General features: G+C 42.3%; 1 protein-coding gene across 1 annotated transcript in view; it reads right to left on the minus strand.

The window, feature by feature from the left end:
• ZDHHC14 (zDHHC palmitoyltransferase 14) overlaps positions 1–18,762 on the minus strand; it is a 718,799-nt gene that overhangs the window by 44,531 nt on the left and 655,506 nt on the right. Inside the window, exon 5 of the mRNA XM_078648637.1 lies at positions 851–899. Within this exon, the coding sequence (XP_078504763.1) occupies positions 851–899 (49 nt within the window). The remainder of the gene's footprint in view (positions 1–850; positions 900–18,762) is intronic.

Here is an 18,762-nt window from a genome sequence, read left to right on the forward strand (position 1 = left end):
TGTGCCACAAACAGAAGTGCAAAAGCAGAACTCACCGCATCATCAGCGAATGAAAAAGTCTGCTCTCTCTCTTTTGAGCGAAGAACAAGCATCAGATTCAATGCAGTGTTCACTGTCGATTATTGCAATGACCTGCTCATGGCTATCCACAAAACATACAACGATAAATTACAAATTGTCTAAAATCAAGCAGCACGACCCACCACCACTCATTTAGTAAAGACAGCACCTCATTCTTAAAACATTTATACACCCAACCAATGGAGGGTAGCATCAAATTCAGACCTTTATGTCTTTCACTGCATTATCTGGAGTACAAATCCTGCATGCTTTTCTAACAGAATGTCTGAGTATCATTTTCCACCATCTTTATACTCCGTAAATTTGGCCAAAACACTTGCAATCCCAAGGATCAAAAAATACAGATCCAGTTGCCACTTGTTGAGCGACTAATGGACAATCCTGTGGAACCTGCATCCCCCATTATTCAGAAACCATGTAAAACTTCAACATGCTTGAGAAAAAGCTTAGGACAACCTTATTTAAAAAGTAGGGTCATTATTACATTCCAGCTAACAGACCCCTAGCCTCTTTAGCCCACTCCATTAAGGATCATCTATTTATAATTTTGTGATTTAGTTTTGAATTTTGTACAAAATAAAATGCTAACATCCCTCCTACTTTTCCACCATTCCTCCATCGCAGGACCATTTTGAACCTTGCAGGGATCAACATTCTTTGGCAGCATTCACTACTATAAAAATAAATACAAAATAACAGCATTTGACTGATGTGATCTATCCTGCAATGTAAATTTTACATTAAACAGAAAACGCTCCAAAAAGGATATCTTGCTGGACTGTCCTTGAGGGCACTGAGGAAGCCTGCCTGCTGTGCACCTGTGAACATAATAAAATAATAAATTACACTTGATTTCATAACCATATGAATCAGTATTAATCCATCACCTCCCAAAATGCCCTCCTCTTGACCCAGGCTTCCACCGTCACCAGCCTTTTGCCACATGAGCCTCTGCACTATATGAACTATTCCACCTATGAGATACAGGTGCATTTTCCACCCCACAGTTCTAGTGGTTTGGCAAGTTCATTTGACAGGCTTAAAGTAGGGAGTGAAGCTATTTTTAGAATTAGGGCCGGACTGGGAACCAAAATCAGCCTTGGCAAACCAGTCCCACCAGTGCTTGATTTGTAAAAGAATAAGTGCGGGGCCCTCTTCAGTAGGGTGACCAACTGGCCGGAGTACAAATTCAGGACGGTGAGTGTACAAATAAAGGACAAAGGGTTCAAATTCAGGACAATAATTCAGGACAGAAGGTCAAAATTCAGGACAAAAATTTGAGACAAAAGGTAAGTTTTACAGACACATCAGAGGAGATCGCTCAATAGTATATAAGTACGTAAATAGACAACCAACATAAGTACAAGTCAAAATAGTTCATATTAAGTTGCGATAATCATGGACTTCACAGTTTTCGCTGTATGAATGCAGATTCGAGCAACTGTGCAGGTACTGTTGTGGTATTTCATATGACTGATGGAAGTAGCTTACGTCCCACCTCACCCTCTCCACTCTGCTAACTCCACCGACTGTTAAACAACCTCCAGTTCAATACCTTATTGGACGGGATGCTACAAAGCTGCAGTTTTTGTAGTCGCTGTTATTTTGTCTTAGGACACTGCTGCAATTTCTGAGCCAGTGCATTGATGTTGCTAAAATGCACATTTGCACTGTAACATTTTACAGCGTGACTGTGCACTTGCTTTAGTATATGCTGGCGGGTGGTGATTTTTGGCACTGTTGATATCAAGTGCCATGGCGCCCTTGCACTTGTCAGATCTGAGAGATGCCCAAGTTGCACCATTAAGGAGGCTAGTTCAGACATCTTGATCCTGCCCATTTGTACTGCTGTTGTGTGGTCAGAGTGTAAATGGATAACGGATACTAAGCATCTGATTTTGCGCCTCACTTGCGTTTCTGTCTCTTCCAGGTATCAGCACAGTTGTTGCTGATGTTGTGGAGCATATTATAGTCTTGATGGTCTGACACTGGCGGGCAGGAGGGGGAGTATGAGGAGAGAGGGTGTTCATGTAAGCTTTGGCTGCTGTGGTCCCTTTGTGGTTATCCTGTCACTGGGCAGAGAGGCCCATTATCATTCTGTATGCGATAATTAGCCCGACATACAGAATGATAATGGGCCGATAGCAGTCCATGCCAGGTCAGAGAGGGGCTGCTGCAGGCCATTGAATTCACAGCAGGAGCGCAAGCTGGCCCCTGCAGTGAGAGTTACAGAACTCTCAGACTGCTTTCAGGGGGCTGCTCCCACCTATGTCTGAAATTACGGACAAAAGGTGTCCGTTAAAGAATGTCTCACAGACAATGACAAGAGGCCCAAATAACAGGCAGTCCGTGAAATTTACAGACGGTTGGTCATCCCACTCATCAGGATGCCACTGAAGTTTGCATCACACATGGCCACTATACTTACACAACTACAAACCATTACACTGCTACAAGTATGACTGTTCGAGACCGCCAAAGCTTTAAGAATGTATATTGATGACTTACTAATTCCAAGCTTTAAGAATATTAAATTAACAAACAACTGTTTTTCCTCTCATTTTTAAATTACACAAACAGCGCCACCATGTGGCAGCTGTCATAAGTGCAGGTTCCAGTACTTATGTACCAGTGCCGAGCATTCGAAACCACCTGCTCAAATTAAGCACTGAGTCCCACATTGAAGGAGGCCACAACTAGAACGGAGGCACGGGATTATGATCAATGCAATGCTGGTCTGCATGAGTGCCTGCGCAATATGTTAATAAATAGTCCCTTTGATGTTTTTGGTTGTGACAAAGACAAAACGTTACACAGACATATCTACAGAGATTTTAATTGGAGTGGCAGTGCACAGGATTTCTTGTGTGGTGTTGCAAGATGGAGAGAATGGATTTCTAATGAGTCTGGGTTCCTTAGGTCAAGGGTGGAGTAGAGGGTGGTCTTGAACTCAGGCAGGAAAAGATGTGGTGGCTGTGGTTTGATTTTGGAGGGCACTTCAGAGAAGCAGTTGAAGCATATGAAAGAAACTGGAGCATGGGTATCTAGATGCACTTAGGAAATGAATATGGGTATAGGGAGCAGCATGGGGGGAGTGGTCAGTGATCAGCTGAGAGAGGTAATAAGGTGTTGTGCCAGGAGTGGCTGTAAACAAAAGGCTTATTAGTTAGTTAATGTGCCACGTTTGGAATATAACCATTGTGTGTGGTACTGGTGGAATACACAGGTTTGTGTTAAAGTGTTTGAGTTCCAAAACTAATGATATATCATCCAATGGCGAGATTGTGTATTGGTGGATCTCCTTCAGCAAGTTGTTACAGTGGTCTAGTTTGCTCGTGGCCAATGATTTAATGGGGACATGGCCACTTGAGTGTTGCTGGCAGTCATTTTTTCTGACACACAGCAATTGGAACCTATCAGTTCAAGTGATGGAGTTAATGAAGGGTCCAGATTCATTTGGAATTTTAGTGGGCGCCTACATTTCTGGCACGAAGGTGAGGTGTTTGTGGAAAGAAATAGGGCTGGGGAGGATCGCAGAGGTTGATAAAGCTGGAAAGTAGATGATTTCCACCTCTGAAGAACTCAGAATAAGAGAGAATGTGGCAACACCATATCTAATACTTGTGATAGCAAATGAGCAGATGCTGTCAACAAGGGCAGGCAAAGAGAAGGCAAAAAATAGTGGTTGAAGAGGTGAAAAGAGAAGCATTCCAGTGGTTCGCCCAAGATACCTAGGGAGGCGAGAGTCATAAGTGTGGCTGGGTGGTCGACAGTGCTGAATATGATGGAGCAGATTTCATCTGCAGTCATGCATTGTTTATTTTTTTGTGCTTCAGACAGGCTGCGTTTAAATTGCAACGCACATTTTGGTGCAGGTTAAAAACATGGCACATGAAAAACGTGAAAGTGAGGCCTATTCACTTCAGTGTGAAAATGCTTTTGCTGAATTAACATGTGTTTTTTTGCAATGTAGAGAAAAGTGGCCTTTTTACCTTTGAAGATTCATTAAATGTGTTTCTCTCTTCCCAGCTCATCCCTTGCCAATCTAAATTTATTATTCCTGTCTTAATAGACTTTGACTTGTTGCATATTTTGATAAACATTTTCAGTTAATAACACCTCTTTTTATAATGTGTGTGAATTAATAATGCACTTGGGAAACATAATGGACTGATTTACATGAAATTAATATTATCTTTGTGTTTGTTTTATTTTTGGGGCCTACACAAAACATGGCTGCCTGTGAATCCATCAAGGCTATGACTTGCAATTTAATGAGAAGGGAGCATGCGCAGACTGTGGCAGCTTTCCTCATGACAAGAAGTCAAGGACAGCGTGAACTGCACATTCTTGTCATTCTGCCAATGTACCAGTTAGTTAAAAGTGTCCATCTACTGCGCTGAGAAGGAAGGAAGGATGAATTAGATTGAAACATTTTTCCTAGTAAATGTTGCAAATGTTTATAAATGTAGTTATTCATGTATGCTTCTTTTGTTAAGACTAGTGAAGTCAGGTTTTTAGAATGAGTCAGGGAAGTGTGACCTCATGCATCATGACTGACCAATCACGTAAAGGTTTTACTGAAAAATGTTACATCTTTGTGTACTCTGCCAATAATTATGGTATAAATACTGTCCTCTCTGGATGGGGGCTGGCACTTCTTCTTTTTCTCAGCTCAGCTGGCTTCTATGGGTTAGGTACGAGAAACGTCCCGGGAGATTGCTGAAGGGCGGGCTTGCGTCCGAGGAGTGTCAGGGGGAGGTTTCTTGCTTCCACGTCATATCTTGGCACTTCATGCCACATTCCTTTGAGGCCTGTGAAGGGCGGGCTGCTTTCCTCTTTAGACACAGACAGACAGAGAGTGCAGTGGATCAGGATAGGATTAGATGCTAAACTTTAAGTTTATGTTTTGACTAATTAATTAGGTCTGAAAAGATTTATTTGATTTATGAATTTATTTCTCTTAATAGCATATTTTTGCAAACTATTTAAGTACTGATTAGCTTTGCAAGACTATTTTTCTTAGAAACTCTTTAAGAATTGTGACTGAAATTTTGCGCCACATTTTCCTAACCACATGTAATGCTTATATGCAGACTGTAATATGTTCTGTATTATTGATATTTTTCCTGTTTTCCAAATTCTGTAACCTGATTGATATTTTACTAATGAATAAAGGGTCAGAGAAAAATTAACTTTTGATTAGAAAATAAAACCCTTTAAAATACTCAACAACTCTCTTTATTGGCTTGAATAATGATTGCAGTTTTTACTGTTCATGATTTTTAAAGTCTCCTGAAGGTAATACATGGTGTGAAGGGCCCAACACCTTTTGAGCGGTAAATTAGAGGTAGCATGGAGGTTTTACATTGAGAAACTACCAGAAGAAATTACCGCTCTCCATCAAATACTGTAGAGATGCTTAAGAGAATCAGGATAGAGAAACTGAGATTGTGGTGAGCAGAAGTGAGGAATATGAGCACCCACACAAGGACATTTTCATTGAGCTGAGTTGACAAAAATTAGATTGCAGTGAGTTGAGTAGATTGTAGTAGGTGAGCTGATTGAACACCAGTTACTAAAAGATTTTAGAAAAGAAGGGCAGTCGTGTTACTATGCCGATGTAGAAGAGGGTTCAGAGGCTGAATTTTAACAGTGGTAAGGCATCCGTGACTTAAAGATAGAAGAGAGGGATTATGGACACTGGTTAATTTGTAAAAAAATAAGTGCCGGGACTCTCGTCAGGAGGCAGCTTGCACCAGCCCATTACTCTTGTTAGCGCCGCCTAAAACAGAGCCAACTACTAACAGTGAATGTGGGGAGAGGATGTGGCGTAATGGTCACAGCTACAGACTTTGGAGCTGGGGAACCAGGTTTGAGTCTCGGCGTCACTCAACATCCAGTGATTCTGGGTAAATCACTTAATCTCCCCGTAAATTGATGTGTACTTAACATTTGCTTATGAAAAGCACCGGTGTTGATGATTAAGTGCGGGTGCTGAGCACCGGACACCGTGGTTCAAAAGGGGGTGGTGATGGACAGAGCATCTGAACCAATTAAACACTCACACCCAGTCAACAGATCTGGGTTTAATCCATCACCGTTCTTTAGCCCACTCTGCCACACCAGTTCAGACATGGCCATATGCAAATCAGTCTGACCCTGTGCCTCATGGGAACAGTCCAGCCCGAACTGCCAAGCCATGCCTTCCCTGGACCGGAAACAAGCTTCCGAGGACCGGTTTTTGGCATTTCAGCCGTCTTCAGTCCGGATTGCTTGAATCCAGTGGCAAAGTGAGCAAGGGACTCACGTCTAAGCATACCATGCCAACTTATGGCGAACAAAGTGGTACAAAAGGGGGTGGTGATGGACGGAGCATCTGAACCAATCAAACACTCACACACAGTCAACAGATCTGGGTTTAATCCATCGCCGTTCTTTAGCCCACTCTGCCACCCCAGTTCAGACATGGCCATATGCAAATCAGTCTGACCCTGTGCCTCATGGGAACAGTCCAGCCCGAACTGCCAAGCCATGCCTTCCCTGGACCGGAAACAAGCTTCCGAGGACCGGTTTCTGGCATTTCAGCCGTCTTCAGCCCGGCTTGCTTGAATCCAGTGGCAAAGTGAGTAATGGACTCACGTCTGAGCATACCCTGCCAACTTATGGCGAACAAAGTGGTACAAAAGGGGGTGGTGATGGACGGAGCATCTGAACCAATCAAACACTCACACCCAGTCAACAGATCTGGGTTTAATCCATCACCGTTCTTTAGCCCACTCTGCCACCCCAGTTCAGACATGGCCATATGCAAATCAGTCTGACCCTGTGCCTCATGGGAACAGTCCAGCCCAAACTGCCAAGCCATGCCTTCCCTGGACCGGAACGTGAGTCCCTTGCTCACTTTGTCACTGGATTCAAGCAAGCCTGGCTGAAGACGGCTGAAATGATAGAAACCGGTCCTAGGAAGCTTGTTTCCGGTTCCACTTCCCGAAGTCTCTCCACCAGAGGACAGACTGATACTTGACCCTATGAATAAAAAGGCCATATCTCTAACATAAAAAAGCTACTAAATAATCGCCCAAACCCCTTGTTATGCCTGCGGCAATCCTGGGAGACAGACCTGGGGGAAATCGACGATGAAGATTAGTGGGATGCGCTGGCCTCCCCCAGGGAAGTAGCTATCCCCATGAGATTACGCCTGCTCCAATTCAAGATCCTTCAACGTGAATACCTAGACGCAGGGATCTTGGTCAAAATGGGTAGGAGGGTGGACCCCCTGTGCCTTAGACAATGCCACCAAATGGGAACCTTTTTTCATATCATCTGGGATTGCTCGATAGTGCAGATATACTGGGGTGATGGCACGAAGCAGATGGAAAGAGCAGGTGGTAAGACTCTGAACTCCCCCAACTATGCTTACTAAATATTTGGGATGCCACTGATCTAACACAAACTGAGAAAACGTGGGCATTATTGGGATGGGCCATCGCAAAATGCAATATAGCACAAAAATGGGGGATGCCCCAAAAGATGGGACCATGAGGGGGGGATGGAATAGATACAGAGGCAACATCTGCCTATTCCCTACAATTGAATTGCGCCATGATCGACTCAAACTAATAGACATATCTGATATCACTAATGTGACCCTACATGGAGATGACTAACATGACCCCCTGTGTACTGTGTATTATGTGCCACAAATATCTACCTCGCAACTTTGAAAAAGCGTTGTACGTTAATCAATGGACCTGTCTGTTAGTACAAATATAATTGGAGGTGGGGGTGTATACGATAATTCCCGGGTGTCACCCGCTCTGAAACGTGCATATGTATACTGTGGCCTTATCTGCTGTTCTATTGCTGCTGTTTTATTAATAATAAAAAGTTTCTTCAAAAAAAAAGAATGGTTTGTGGGAGAAAGCTCATATGTAACACAAAGATCTGTTAACTTCACTGACCCAGTCAACCAATCACTGCATTGGCTTAGTCTGTGGTCACTACCCAGGGTACCCAAAGGCGAGGATAGTGATTGATTGCATTGTACATTTCCAACACGGAATCCAGGGGAAGAGGAGATAGAGCCAAACAGAGACAGAATCATATTTCTAATGTGAAAGGAGACTTCTTGAAGTTGGACTTTCGAGTGAGGGGGCTAAAGCTCTTCCAACAGATGTAACTTGAACTCTGATGGTAAATGTAGTATCTCCAAAGTGGTTCACTTATTTCAGTCGTCAATTTAGGATTAGGCCTTATACTGACTTGTTGATGCGTTAGAGCAGCGGTTCTTTAACCTTTTGACTTCTGTGGACCCCCACCTAATCATTACAGAAATCCAGGGACCTCAATGAAGCATTGTTGGAATCTGGGGACCTTTACTCAGTTACTACCGGAAGCCGGGAACCTCGGCTCAAGCAATTCAGTTGAATTAAACCTCCAAACAATACACAAAAATGCAGAAACAATAATTCACCAAACAAATACACAAATAATGGCATTTTAATTGACTCACAAATTAATATAAAAAGCTCAACACTTTCATTTAAATGAGAAGATTGGGGCATTTCTAAATTCAACTCATGCCACCCATTGTCCATATTATATTCTAATTGATGCATTTGCACTGTAATCAATCCATGGACACCAACTTTTTTTTTAGTCTCCAATTGCGAATTCCTTCATTTACTTACAGCCAGATTCATCATTGTAAAATCGGCTCGCAAAGGGCCAGATTCTGAGAATCCGGCCCTTTGCGAGCGCTATTTTTGCATTTGGGATTCATCATCCCAAATGCAAAAATCGCTGTTACAGAAAGCGCAAAATTGCGAAGAATCGCATTTAAGGAATCTCAATTAGAGATTCCTTAAATGCAATTCATGAACCTTTTAAATATTGCGAATTCGCAATTTCAGGCCGCTATTTACCGCGAAGTCTGACTTTGTGGTAAATAGCGAAAACTTAGAAAAATGCACTGAAGTGCATTTTTCTAAGTTGTATGTTACAAACACACATGTCCTTTGGACATGTGTGTGCGCAACATCAGGCTACATTTTCATTTCAGGGGTGCTACAGGGTGTCCTTTGGACACCCCTGGCACCCTTGAAATCGCATCCTTATTTGCGATTAGCAAATTGCTAATCGCAAATAAGGATTGACTCCCCATTCATTCCTATGGGCCTTTAGGCCCATAGGAATGAATGGGGAGTTATTCCTTATTTGCGATTAGCAATTTGCTAATCGCAACTAAGGATTGACTCCCCATTCATTCCTATGGGCCTTTAGGCCCATAGGAATGAATGGGGAGTTATTCCTTATTTGCGATTAGCAATTTGCTAATCGCAAATAAGGAAGCTGTAGAAATCGCAATTTTTTTTGCGATTTCTACATGAATCCCGTTTTGCGAGTCTTTAATAGCGATTCCTTAATAATCGCTATAAAGGACTCGCAAAACGGGACATTGATGAATCTGGCCGAAAATGTTTTAGAATTTTCGATTTTCAATGTGGATTTTTATTTACACACACTTTATTAGTCCGTTCTGTTAATATTAGTTCAAGAAACACTGCCCTAGGGAACTGTAACATTAAAAACTAGACATGCTTACCCCCTGATTGTTTTGTTAACTCACACTGATTGTGATGAGGTATAGGAGGATTTTAGGTACACCATGCCCCAGTAGTTATAGCCTAGGGCTAGATCAATCTCTGCTCTGAGACCTCAACATGTGTCATGCCCTGCAAGGAGAAGCTGCATTATTGTGTTTTTTTTTATTTTTGCAATAACTCAGGTTCTGCCAGTGATTTTATAACTTGGGATGCATCCAAGGCACGGTGATATAATCATGAGCTTACTGCTACCTTTCAGCACAGCCTAATCTCTGGATATTTTCCTCTAAATGTTTCAAGCCATTACTTTATGCTTCTAGGCCTTAAGCTGATCAGCTGTTCTTGCTAAAGTGGTGGTTTAACGGTAGCCTTTCAAAGGAAAAGCTGTTCGAGTGGTCCTAGCGCTTATCAACAGTACCTAATATAGCACTAACTCAGATGGAAATAATGTTTCTTTCTACAATTTACATCCTCTGATTGCATTCAATCTCAAAAGAGCATTCTCTGCATACTTATGAAAAATGAGCTTGAATGAAAACTTCCAATTGTTGCCTCTCCTTTTGTTTCAAATGAATCTCGTCTTACTTTCCAACCTCTGCTTACCTCTTCTGAGCTCAGCCCACAAGTATCTTTCTCCTAATTGCTGTTATTTTATTCTAGCAAATTGCCTTTTCCTCATTTCAAAGATCTCATCCTAACCTTTACAAATCATACCACTGTACCCTAACAATACCCATTCCCCTGCAGCTCATCTTTTAATGCCACCATCCCTTTCCATTAACTTACCTACCGACTCCCACAAAAGATCACACTTAACAAATCCTATTAATTAAATCTACTAGATACACACTGGAGTAAACTAATCAAAAATAACCACTACAAAAAACACAAAGTTTCCGTTCTGGAGAAGTGTGCTGCCTGGTGTAAAGTTCGTCAACGCCTCATCAGGGTTAGTAAGCTCTGTGTAAATGCAATTACAATACAGTACAATCTTGCAAGTGTAGAGGAAGACAGTAACTCTACTCTGATTGGTTGCAGGGTGTTAGTTGCAGAAGATGATGATTTCCCAGGGGGCTGATTCCTTGGAGAAATTCCTCATACATCCACTAGAAGATTTTCTCACACTGGTTTAGTGGTTGTTGCCGCTGACAAAACATATCTCTGCTTATTGTAAAAGCAACCTCTGAGGACCGAGAGGTCGTTGGGAGAGCAGCTTCATGCGGTCACAGGCTATGCTAGGTAGCTTTAAGATAATTTGTTTTGGCAACCTCAAGACAGGATATCTTTCCCAAAACACCAGTAAGGCTTCCTTGAATTTCACCATCTCCTGCTCTAGCTACATATAACAGAACAGAACAGTACCCTGGTCTGAAGTATACAGAGGCTTTCTAATATAAAAGTTAGGGGCATATTTACAAGGGGATAGCGCCACCAGAAATCACTTTTAGTGAGTTTCTGCCTGCGTTTCTCCATATTTACAAAGTGGCGTTAAGCCACTTTTTGTGGCTTAACGCCACCTTGTAAATACTGCCCCTTTACACGCATCACTTAGCGTGAAATGGGCATGCAATAGATGTTGCTGTGGGCATTTCAGCACAACACCGATTGCTTTTTGACCCTGATTTATAAAGAGGTGTAAATCCAAGGCAGTGCCAAAAACTAATGCTGTGCAAGAGGTAAAATGGCGAAACGAGGAGAAATACTTTTATTCCTACTTGCTTTTGCTTTTTCTATGTGTACTGCATGCAGCACACATAGAAAGAGCAAACCACCCTTAAGGACTATTTATGTACAGGAAGGTATGCCTTCCTGCATATAAACAATTATTAAATAATGCCGATTTTCACTTCTATGTGTGCTGCAAAATGCAGCACACATAGAAATAAATATTCCTCATTATGGATTGTTTATGTGCAGGAAGGAACACCATCCTGCACATAAACAATCATTCCCTGCAGCACATGCACGCTCGCACTATGGTGCAAGGGTGCCTGCGTTAGTGCTCTGCAGTTAATGTTAGCACCAGTGCTAGGGAAAACACAGGGATGCGCCATAGTGTTGTAAGTACAGCGCAGCCCTGTGTGTTTGAATGTCGGAGCATAGCGCTGCCAAATTTAGCACAGCCCTGCGCTCTGACATTTCCTTGTACATATGCCCTTTCATTTTTGAAGGAATGCAGAAGAAAGTACTGTACTCCAACCCATGTTGTAGGCTGCCACTACAAGCGGCTATGTGTTACACTGAAAGAAGTCAAAGCATCTTGTATGCAGGGGCACTAAATTTGCAAATTACTTTATTGGTAACCTCTAAGTTTCAGTAACCCCATCGCCTTCAGGTTCAAGACACCATCTTGCATGAGAAAAGCGCATTTATGAACACAGCTGCCTCCAGCAAATGTGCTGACACTATTTTCTTACAAAGTAAGATTATGTTGACCTAAAATCTCTCAGAACCATGGAAACATCCAAGAATGCATAGAACAGCTATAGTTTGGAAGAGTCGCGCCACACATCTTTATCATTTGGGCTATACCCTGTATCCAGTTCTGTGTCAGTGTCGAGAGGTGGGGAAGAAAATGATGTGATCCCAAGCTCAGCAGTTTGCTCTGCAGACTCACCATGTCAGGGTTTGTATGGGAGGCTGATGAAGGGTTCTGTGCAGTAGCCTGAGGTTATATTGGGAACCTTGCAGGTAAAATGTGTAGTCCCTGCCAGAGGAATAACTGGCTTAGGAGGGAGAAACAGGAAGCAGCACTGTCAATCCCCAAGAAGGCAACTAATATAGTGGTGGCAGCAGAGAAGTTTGGAGAAGTTAAGGCATGGGCAAATGGGCTCTGGCTCAAGGCTCTAGGATTAGCAGATAGGGATGTTAGTATCTGTGATGTGTTTGCTTTTGAGCCTAAAGTTGTTACAAAGTCTACCAGCTGGGCTGCTTCTCTTAGGTTCTTCAATTCGGTTGCACATTAACATGTATGACTTCTGAAAACACTACAGGGCCCTTACCCATGCTTTTGAGCCAAACAACTTGGAATTCAAGTTTTCAGAGAAAATTTACTCTGCTGAGCATTCTAGGAAGTCAGCAATTTAAATTGACAACACAGCTTAGACTTTTCCATGATTTCTTGTGTTAATCTCATGCTCAAACTACAAATACACTTTTGCTGGAATATTCCGATTTACCAGGTTTCCGGGAAGCACAACAAGTCATGACCTTCTAAAAATACTTTAACATCTTCATGCTCTAACAGTCGCTGCAACCCCCAAAATGTTCCAAGAGATTAGTCTCAGGGTTAATAATTTAGATCTGAACATGCAGGGTCAAATATCTACTGGCCCTCCAGAAAACAATGTGAGTGCCAATCCGCCCCAGTCAAGGGACCCTAGTCAACTGTTCTCATGCAGCAATTTCTTTCCTATGTTGGGCTCTTTCAATAATTAATTGTGTTTGACACTGTAAATTGATGATCCTCTGTCGAAGGACTTCAGAATTGAAAAGGATTTTGGCCTTTTCACTTGTGTTTTCTTTAGGCTAGTCACTAATGTCCAGTTTTTTTATACTGATGTTGGGGGCGGTGAATGCTGGTTCAACTCTGATTTTCACCAGTTTTCAAACGCTCTGCTCCCATTGAAAATGTAGGCTGCTATTTGTTTGGAGGCCCATGTTGCTTCCATTGGGTCTCCTTGGATCATGGGTTGAGCCTTTTGAATTGTATGCTTTTAGTTTCCCTTACAGTCAGATAATGGAAATCTGGATTGAAACCCATCATTTTCAGAACAGTTCCTGAATTAAATAATTTGTTGTCCTTGCAATAGGTATTCCAGAGATTACTTCAGGGTATAAATCTTTGTTTCATGAGTTCAAAGACCGCCCAGGGCCCTGGTCTATGGTATTGGTGTAGAGAGCTGCAGAAATAGTCTGTATGCGAAAGTGAAGCGCTGAAGAGAGAGGAGATAAGGGGGATGCGTAGACCAATGTTTCTCATCTATGGTCCAAGGACACCTGGGGGTCTGCGAGGCCTACTGAGGGGGTCTGCGACTGCGTTACAAAATTAAATAATATTAAAATTAAGACATTAAAATTAATAAATTTTATACAAACCCAAAAACTAAATTGAAAATGGGAAAACTTTTTATATATTTGATTGAGAATTAAACAAAGGTGAATACTTATTTTTGATTTTCATGTATTGTCTTGAAGTTCAAAGTGAGTGAGAAGGAGCTGAGCTGCAGTGTGTAGCAGACTGTAAGTTGAAGAGAGGGGAGAGACGATACTTTGTTTGCCTGAGGCAATCCTCAGTAGCTGTGGGCAGAAGACTACGTCCAATTATGGATAAGCGTTAAGGGGCCAGTAGCCGGCTGGAGCGGCTTAGCCAGGTAACTGCATTAGCCCCCGTGGGACACCATGGGGTATACAGCGTGCGGCAGTGCGCACCATCAGGCTAAAAGTCAGTAGCCATGCCAGAAGTACCCCAAATCACACAGAGAAACAATCCTAAAAGACTAATAGCAGATACATCATGAAAGCAGAAAGCCATAGCAAAGAGTAAAAGGAAATAAAGTTCTGGATAGAGACGGCAGAAGGCTCGAGGCCCAGTGTCCGAAGACAAGTGAGGGCAGAGGTAAGTGACCGATGGTACCTGGTGAGAGTGAGACGCCTGTGAGGAATAAAAGATAATTTTTTATTCAAACCTAAGATTCAAGCAGAACCGAGTAGCACCGGAGGGAGAAAGCCAAGGCGGGGGACCAGTGGCTATATAGCCAGAAGGGAAGTTTGGGCATTCGGTAAAAGAAACTTGACTCCAGAACAATAGTTGGCACCAGGGAAAGGTAAACTACGTAAGAGGCAGAACCATTGCCTTAAAATGGATAACACAATATCCGGGAAGATAAGAACCTAGAGGAGAAGGAAGGAAACCACAGAGAAGAAAAAATAGACAAAGTGGGAGACCCAAAGAAGCAACTCTTAAACAATAACTCCACACAAAGTGAATCAGGGGGAGCACCAGTTACTAAATCTATTGCCGATTTTGTTGAGAAACACTTTAAAAGAAAACAACTATTGTTGGAACCCAGTTATGTGGTGAGCAATCAACCCAGGGCGAGAATGTTAGCCAGCCATCGTCGGAGGTACAGTTACCCTTCCTAAACCATCAAGAAACGCTAAGACATAATGAATCATTCTTGGACCAAGGCTGTCTTCATCACCTCGGCTCCTTAAAGGACAGGTATTCACAAGGAAAGGGAGGAGAGAGTGAGCTCTGTAGCTCGATATCCAGTAACCCTTCAGGAGAGTTGCAGAAGGAGAGAATTGAAAAGTGTCCAACTAAAGTAAATGAAGAATCAGCACAAAACTCTATACTAATTCTTGAGATTTCGACAACTTCATCAGCCTCCGTGCTGCACATAATAATGATACTACAAAAAACTTTACAAGGTTTACTGGGGGTGTCAATGCTGAATAATGATATTTTAAAAGCCCAAAAGGACCAGCTACAAGTTATAGTGGGGGAACTAAAACAAATTAAGGACCATATGCCATCAATAGTAAGGCCTGTGGAAGAAGCAAAACCATCAATTGAAACCCCAGGGCATCAGGAAGTAGAGGAAGTGCTCCGGTTGTATATACCGCAAAGTGTATATATATCGAGACACCCAATGATAGTAAAAAACACATGGAGAATCATAGAGATACAGGCAATTCATCCCCCGGATGAGAAGAAGGAGGAAAGGGTTAAAGAAGGCGGCAAAGGAGAAACAGCTGAAATGGAAGTGTGTAGGGATGAACAAAAGGCATAATAGTCTGGTAAAAAATCAAAAACAGAATAAGCAGGAAGTAGTGATTGACCCCATGACCAATATAATGAAGGGGATCCAAAACGTAGAGCGAATAAGAAATAGTGATAGGGGAAGTAGCCCACATACCCAATGTAAGAGAAATAACACTGACCGTAATAAATTGGATAGACTAAGAGAAAATGTTAGCCTGAAGGGAAGAGGGGGGAAGGGAACTCATGGGATGGAGAAAGAGGGAAAGGGGAGAGTGTAGTGTGATGCCCCAAGAAACAGAAATAGGAAATTGCAGTGGGAGTAATTTATGGCTATACTGTGAACCCTCGCAGTATAGGAAGGGAGGTAAGAAAGTGAGAAAAATCCAACCGTTAAATTGGTCCCAGACACTATTTTCCTTCTCCAAATGCACAAGCCTGAGAGAACTAGGGACAAATGACCTCAAAAAAGTGAGCTTCACAAAAATCAATAAAGGGAATAAAGTAACAAAAGTACAACTATACTCTAGTATGGTCAAGTTGGCATTAAAGACAGCAGACCAGGAGGAGTTAAAAGAAGAGATCAGACAAGTTCCGGAGGCAGAAATGACTAAATATAGAAACCACGTAAAACCATTTTTTCAGCATCTTACCGGGCTGGGACCAAGGCAGGTTAGGCTGATGGAGCAGGGACATAAAGAAAAGGAAGACCTCAAAATCACTGTGGAACAAACTGACAGGAGTAAACAAAGGGGAGGGTCGATACCTGGAAATAGATATAAGGCCCTTGCTTCACCTGGATATGTAGAAGATGGGTGGTTAAGTGAGAAAGATTAGGACATTGGGTCGTCACACAGCCTTTGGGTATTAACATGGAATGCTAATGGCTACAGGATAATGTCAAAATGAGAAAGTTTTAAGAAATATATTGATTTGTGTAAGATTGTTTGTCTGCAGGAAACGTGGCTGTGTAATGAAACCCCCAGGATTGATGGGTTTGTCCAGATAAACAGATCGGATCAGAAGAACCATCAGGGATGCCCGTTGGGTGGGCAAATAATCCTGATATTCACCAAACTATCTAAAAAGTTGATGCCATTAAAAGTTAAATGTAGCTGTCTTGTGGCATGCAGAGTGCATCTCCTAGACCCAGACCCAAAATATGACCGCATGACTATTGTTAATTTGTATATGCAGGGGGGGAGGGGAGGAGGGATATGGGGTTGAATTGGAAAAATTCAACGAAGAAATAGAGGGCCTCAGTGAATTACACCCCAATGAGCTGTTTATTCTGTTAGGGAATTTCAACCATAAATTGGACCCATGTATGGTCGACTTGTGGAGTAAAGAGCTATTGATTGTGTACAAGATAAATGATGCTAGGTTTACCAATGTTGATCTGACAGCACAAGAAATGGCCGTAAGGAAATATTTGGGGTCGAAGGGACTAGTCTGTTTGAATAGAAGGATAGAGGCTGACCACCTGGCTAGGTGAACGTTTAAGAGGGGACCGCAACCCTGCCCTATAGATTATATCTTTCTGCATGCCTGGAACTTTGATATATGGAGGAACTTTGAGCTGGCCCAAGTTGAGGGAAGTGATCATTTCCTCTTAAATCTTGAGTTAGTAGTGTGAAAAGAGACCAAGAGAAAAAGTGCTTCCTGCCCAAATGAACTACCCTAGGCGTCTCACTACGAGAATGCCGGAAGAGAGTATTGAAAAATTAACCAGCTTCCAAGAGAGCCAAAGTTTAAGTATCGCCCCTAGTAAGAATTTAGGGTGGTACGAAAATACTATCAGACAGGTTGTTCAGTGTTTAAAAGTTGAGATAAAAGGGGAAAAACTGCTATATTAGGAACCAGAGAACCCTGATTAAAGGAAACTATTGGTTTGATAATGAATGTTGGAAACTAAAATCACAGATTAGAAAAGGGGAAAGAAGCCTTAAATTAAGATATGATTTGATGAATAGCCTCCAGAAGATAAAGAAAAAATATAAAAAGGTAATTAGAGATAAAAACAAGCATTAGAAATGCAATCGGGCTCGGATTTATTTGAGTTTGAGCTAATGGCATTGTAAATGCCAATGTATTGTTGCTATGTGTTATGGAGTGTGTTCATGTGGTGTGTACTGCCAGTGATCTCCTTGTGAGTGTGAGAATATTGCACCGTTACTACTCTACTCACTACTCACTACTCTGCACTCACTACTCACTACTCTGCTCACTACTCACTACTCTGCTCACTACTCACTACTCTACTCACTACTCACTACTCTACTCACTACTCTGCACTAACTACTCACTACTCTGCACTAACTACTCACTACTCTACTCACTACTCTGCACTCACTACTCACTACTCTGCACTCACTACTCACTACTCTACTCACTACTCACTACTCACTACTCTACTCACTACTCTACTTACTACTCTACTCATTACTCTACTCACTACTCTGCACTCACTACTCACTACTCTGCACTCACTACTCACTACTCACTACTCTACTCACTACTCTACTCACTACTCTACTCACTACTCTACTCACTACTCACTACTGCACTCACTACTCACTACTCTGCACTCACTACTCACTACTCTACTCACTACTCTACTCACTACTCTACACTCTACTCACTACTCTACTCACTACTCTACTCACTACTCTACTCACTACTCTGCACTCACTACTCACTACTCTACTCACTGCTCTACTCACTACTCACTGCTCTACTCACTACTCACTACTCTGCACTCACTACTCACTACTCTGCACTCAATACTCACTACTCTGCACTCACTACTCACTACTCTGCACTCACTACTCACTACTCTGCACTCAATACTCACTACTCTGCACTCACTACTCACTACTCTACTCACTACTCACTACTCTACTCACTACTCTGCACTCACTACTCACTACTCTACTCACTGCTCTACTCACTGCTCTACTCACTACTCACTACTCTGCACTCACTACTCACTACTCTGCACTCACTACTCACTACTCTGCACTCACTACTCACTACTCTGCACTCTACTCACTACTCACTACTCTGCACTCACTACTCACTACTCTACTCACTACTCTACTCACTACTCACTACTCTGCACTCACTACTCACTACTCTACTCACTACTCTACTCACTACTCACTACTCACTACTCTACTCACTACTCACTACTCACTACTCTACTCACTACTCACTACTCTACTCACTACTCTACTCACTACTCACTACTCTACTCACTACTCAACTCACTACTCACCTCACTACTCACTACTCTACTCACTACTCTAC

This window comes from Lissotriton helveticus, chromosome 6 (assembly GCF_964261635.1).
Source record: "Lissotriton helveticus chromosome 6, aLisHel1.1, whole genome shotgun sequence".
Taxonomy (NCBI): Eukaryota; Metazoa; Chordata; class Amphibia; order Caudata; family Salamandridae; genus Lissotriton; species Lissotriton helveticus.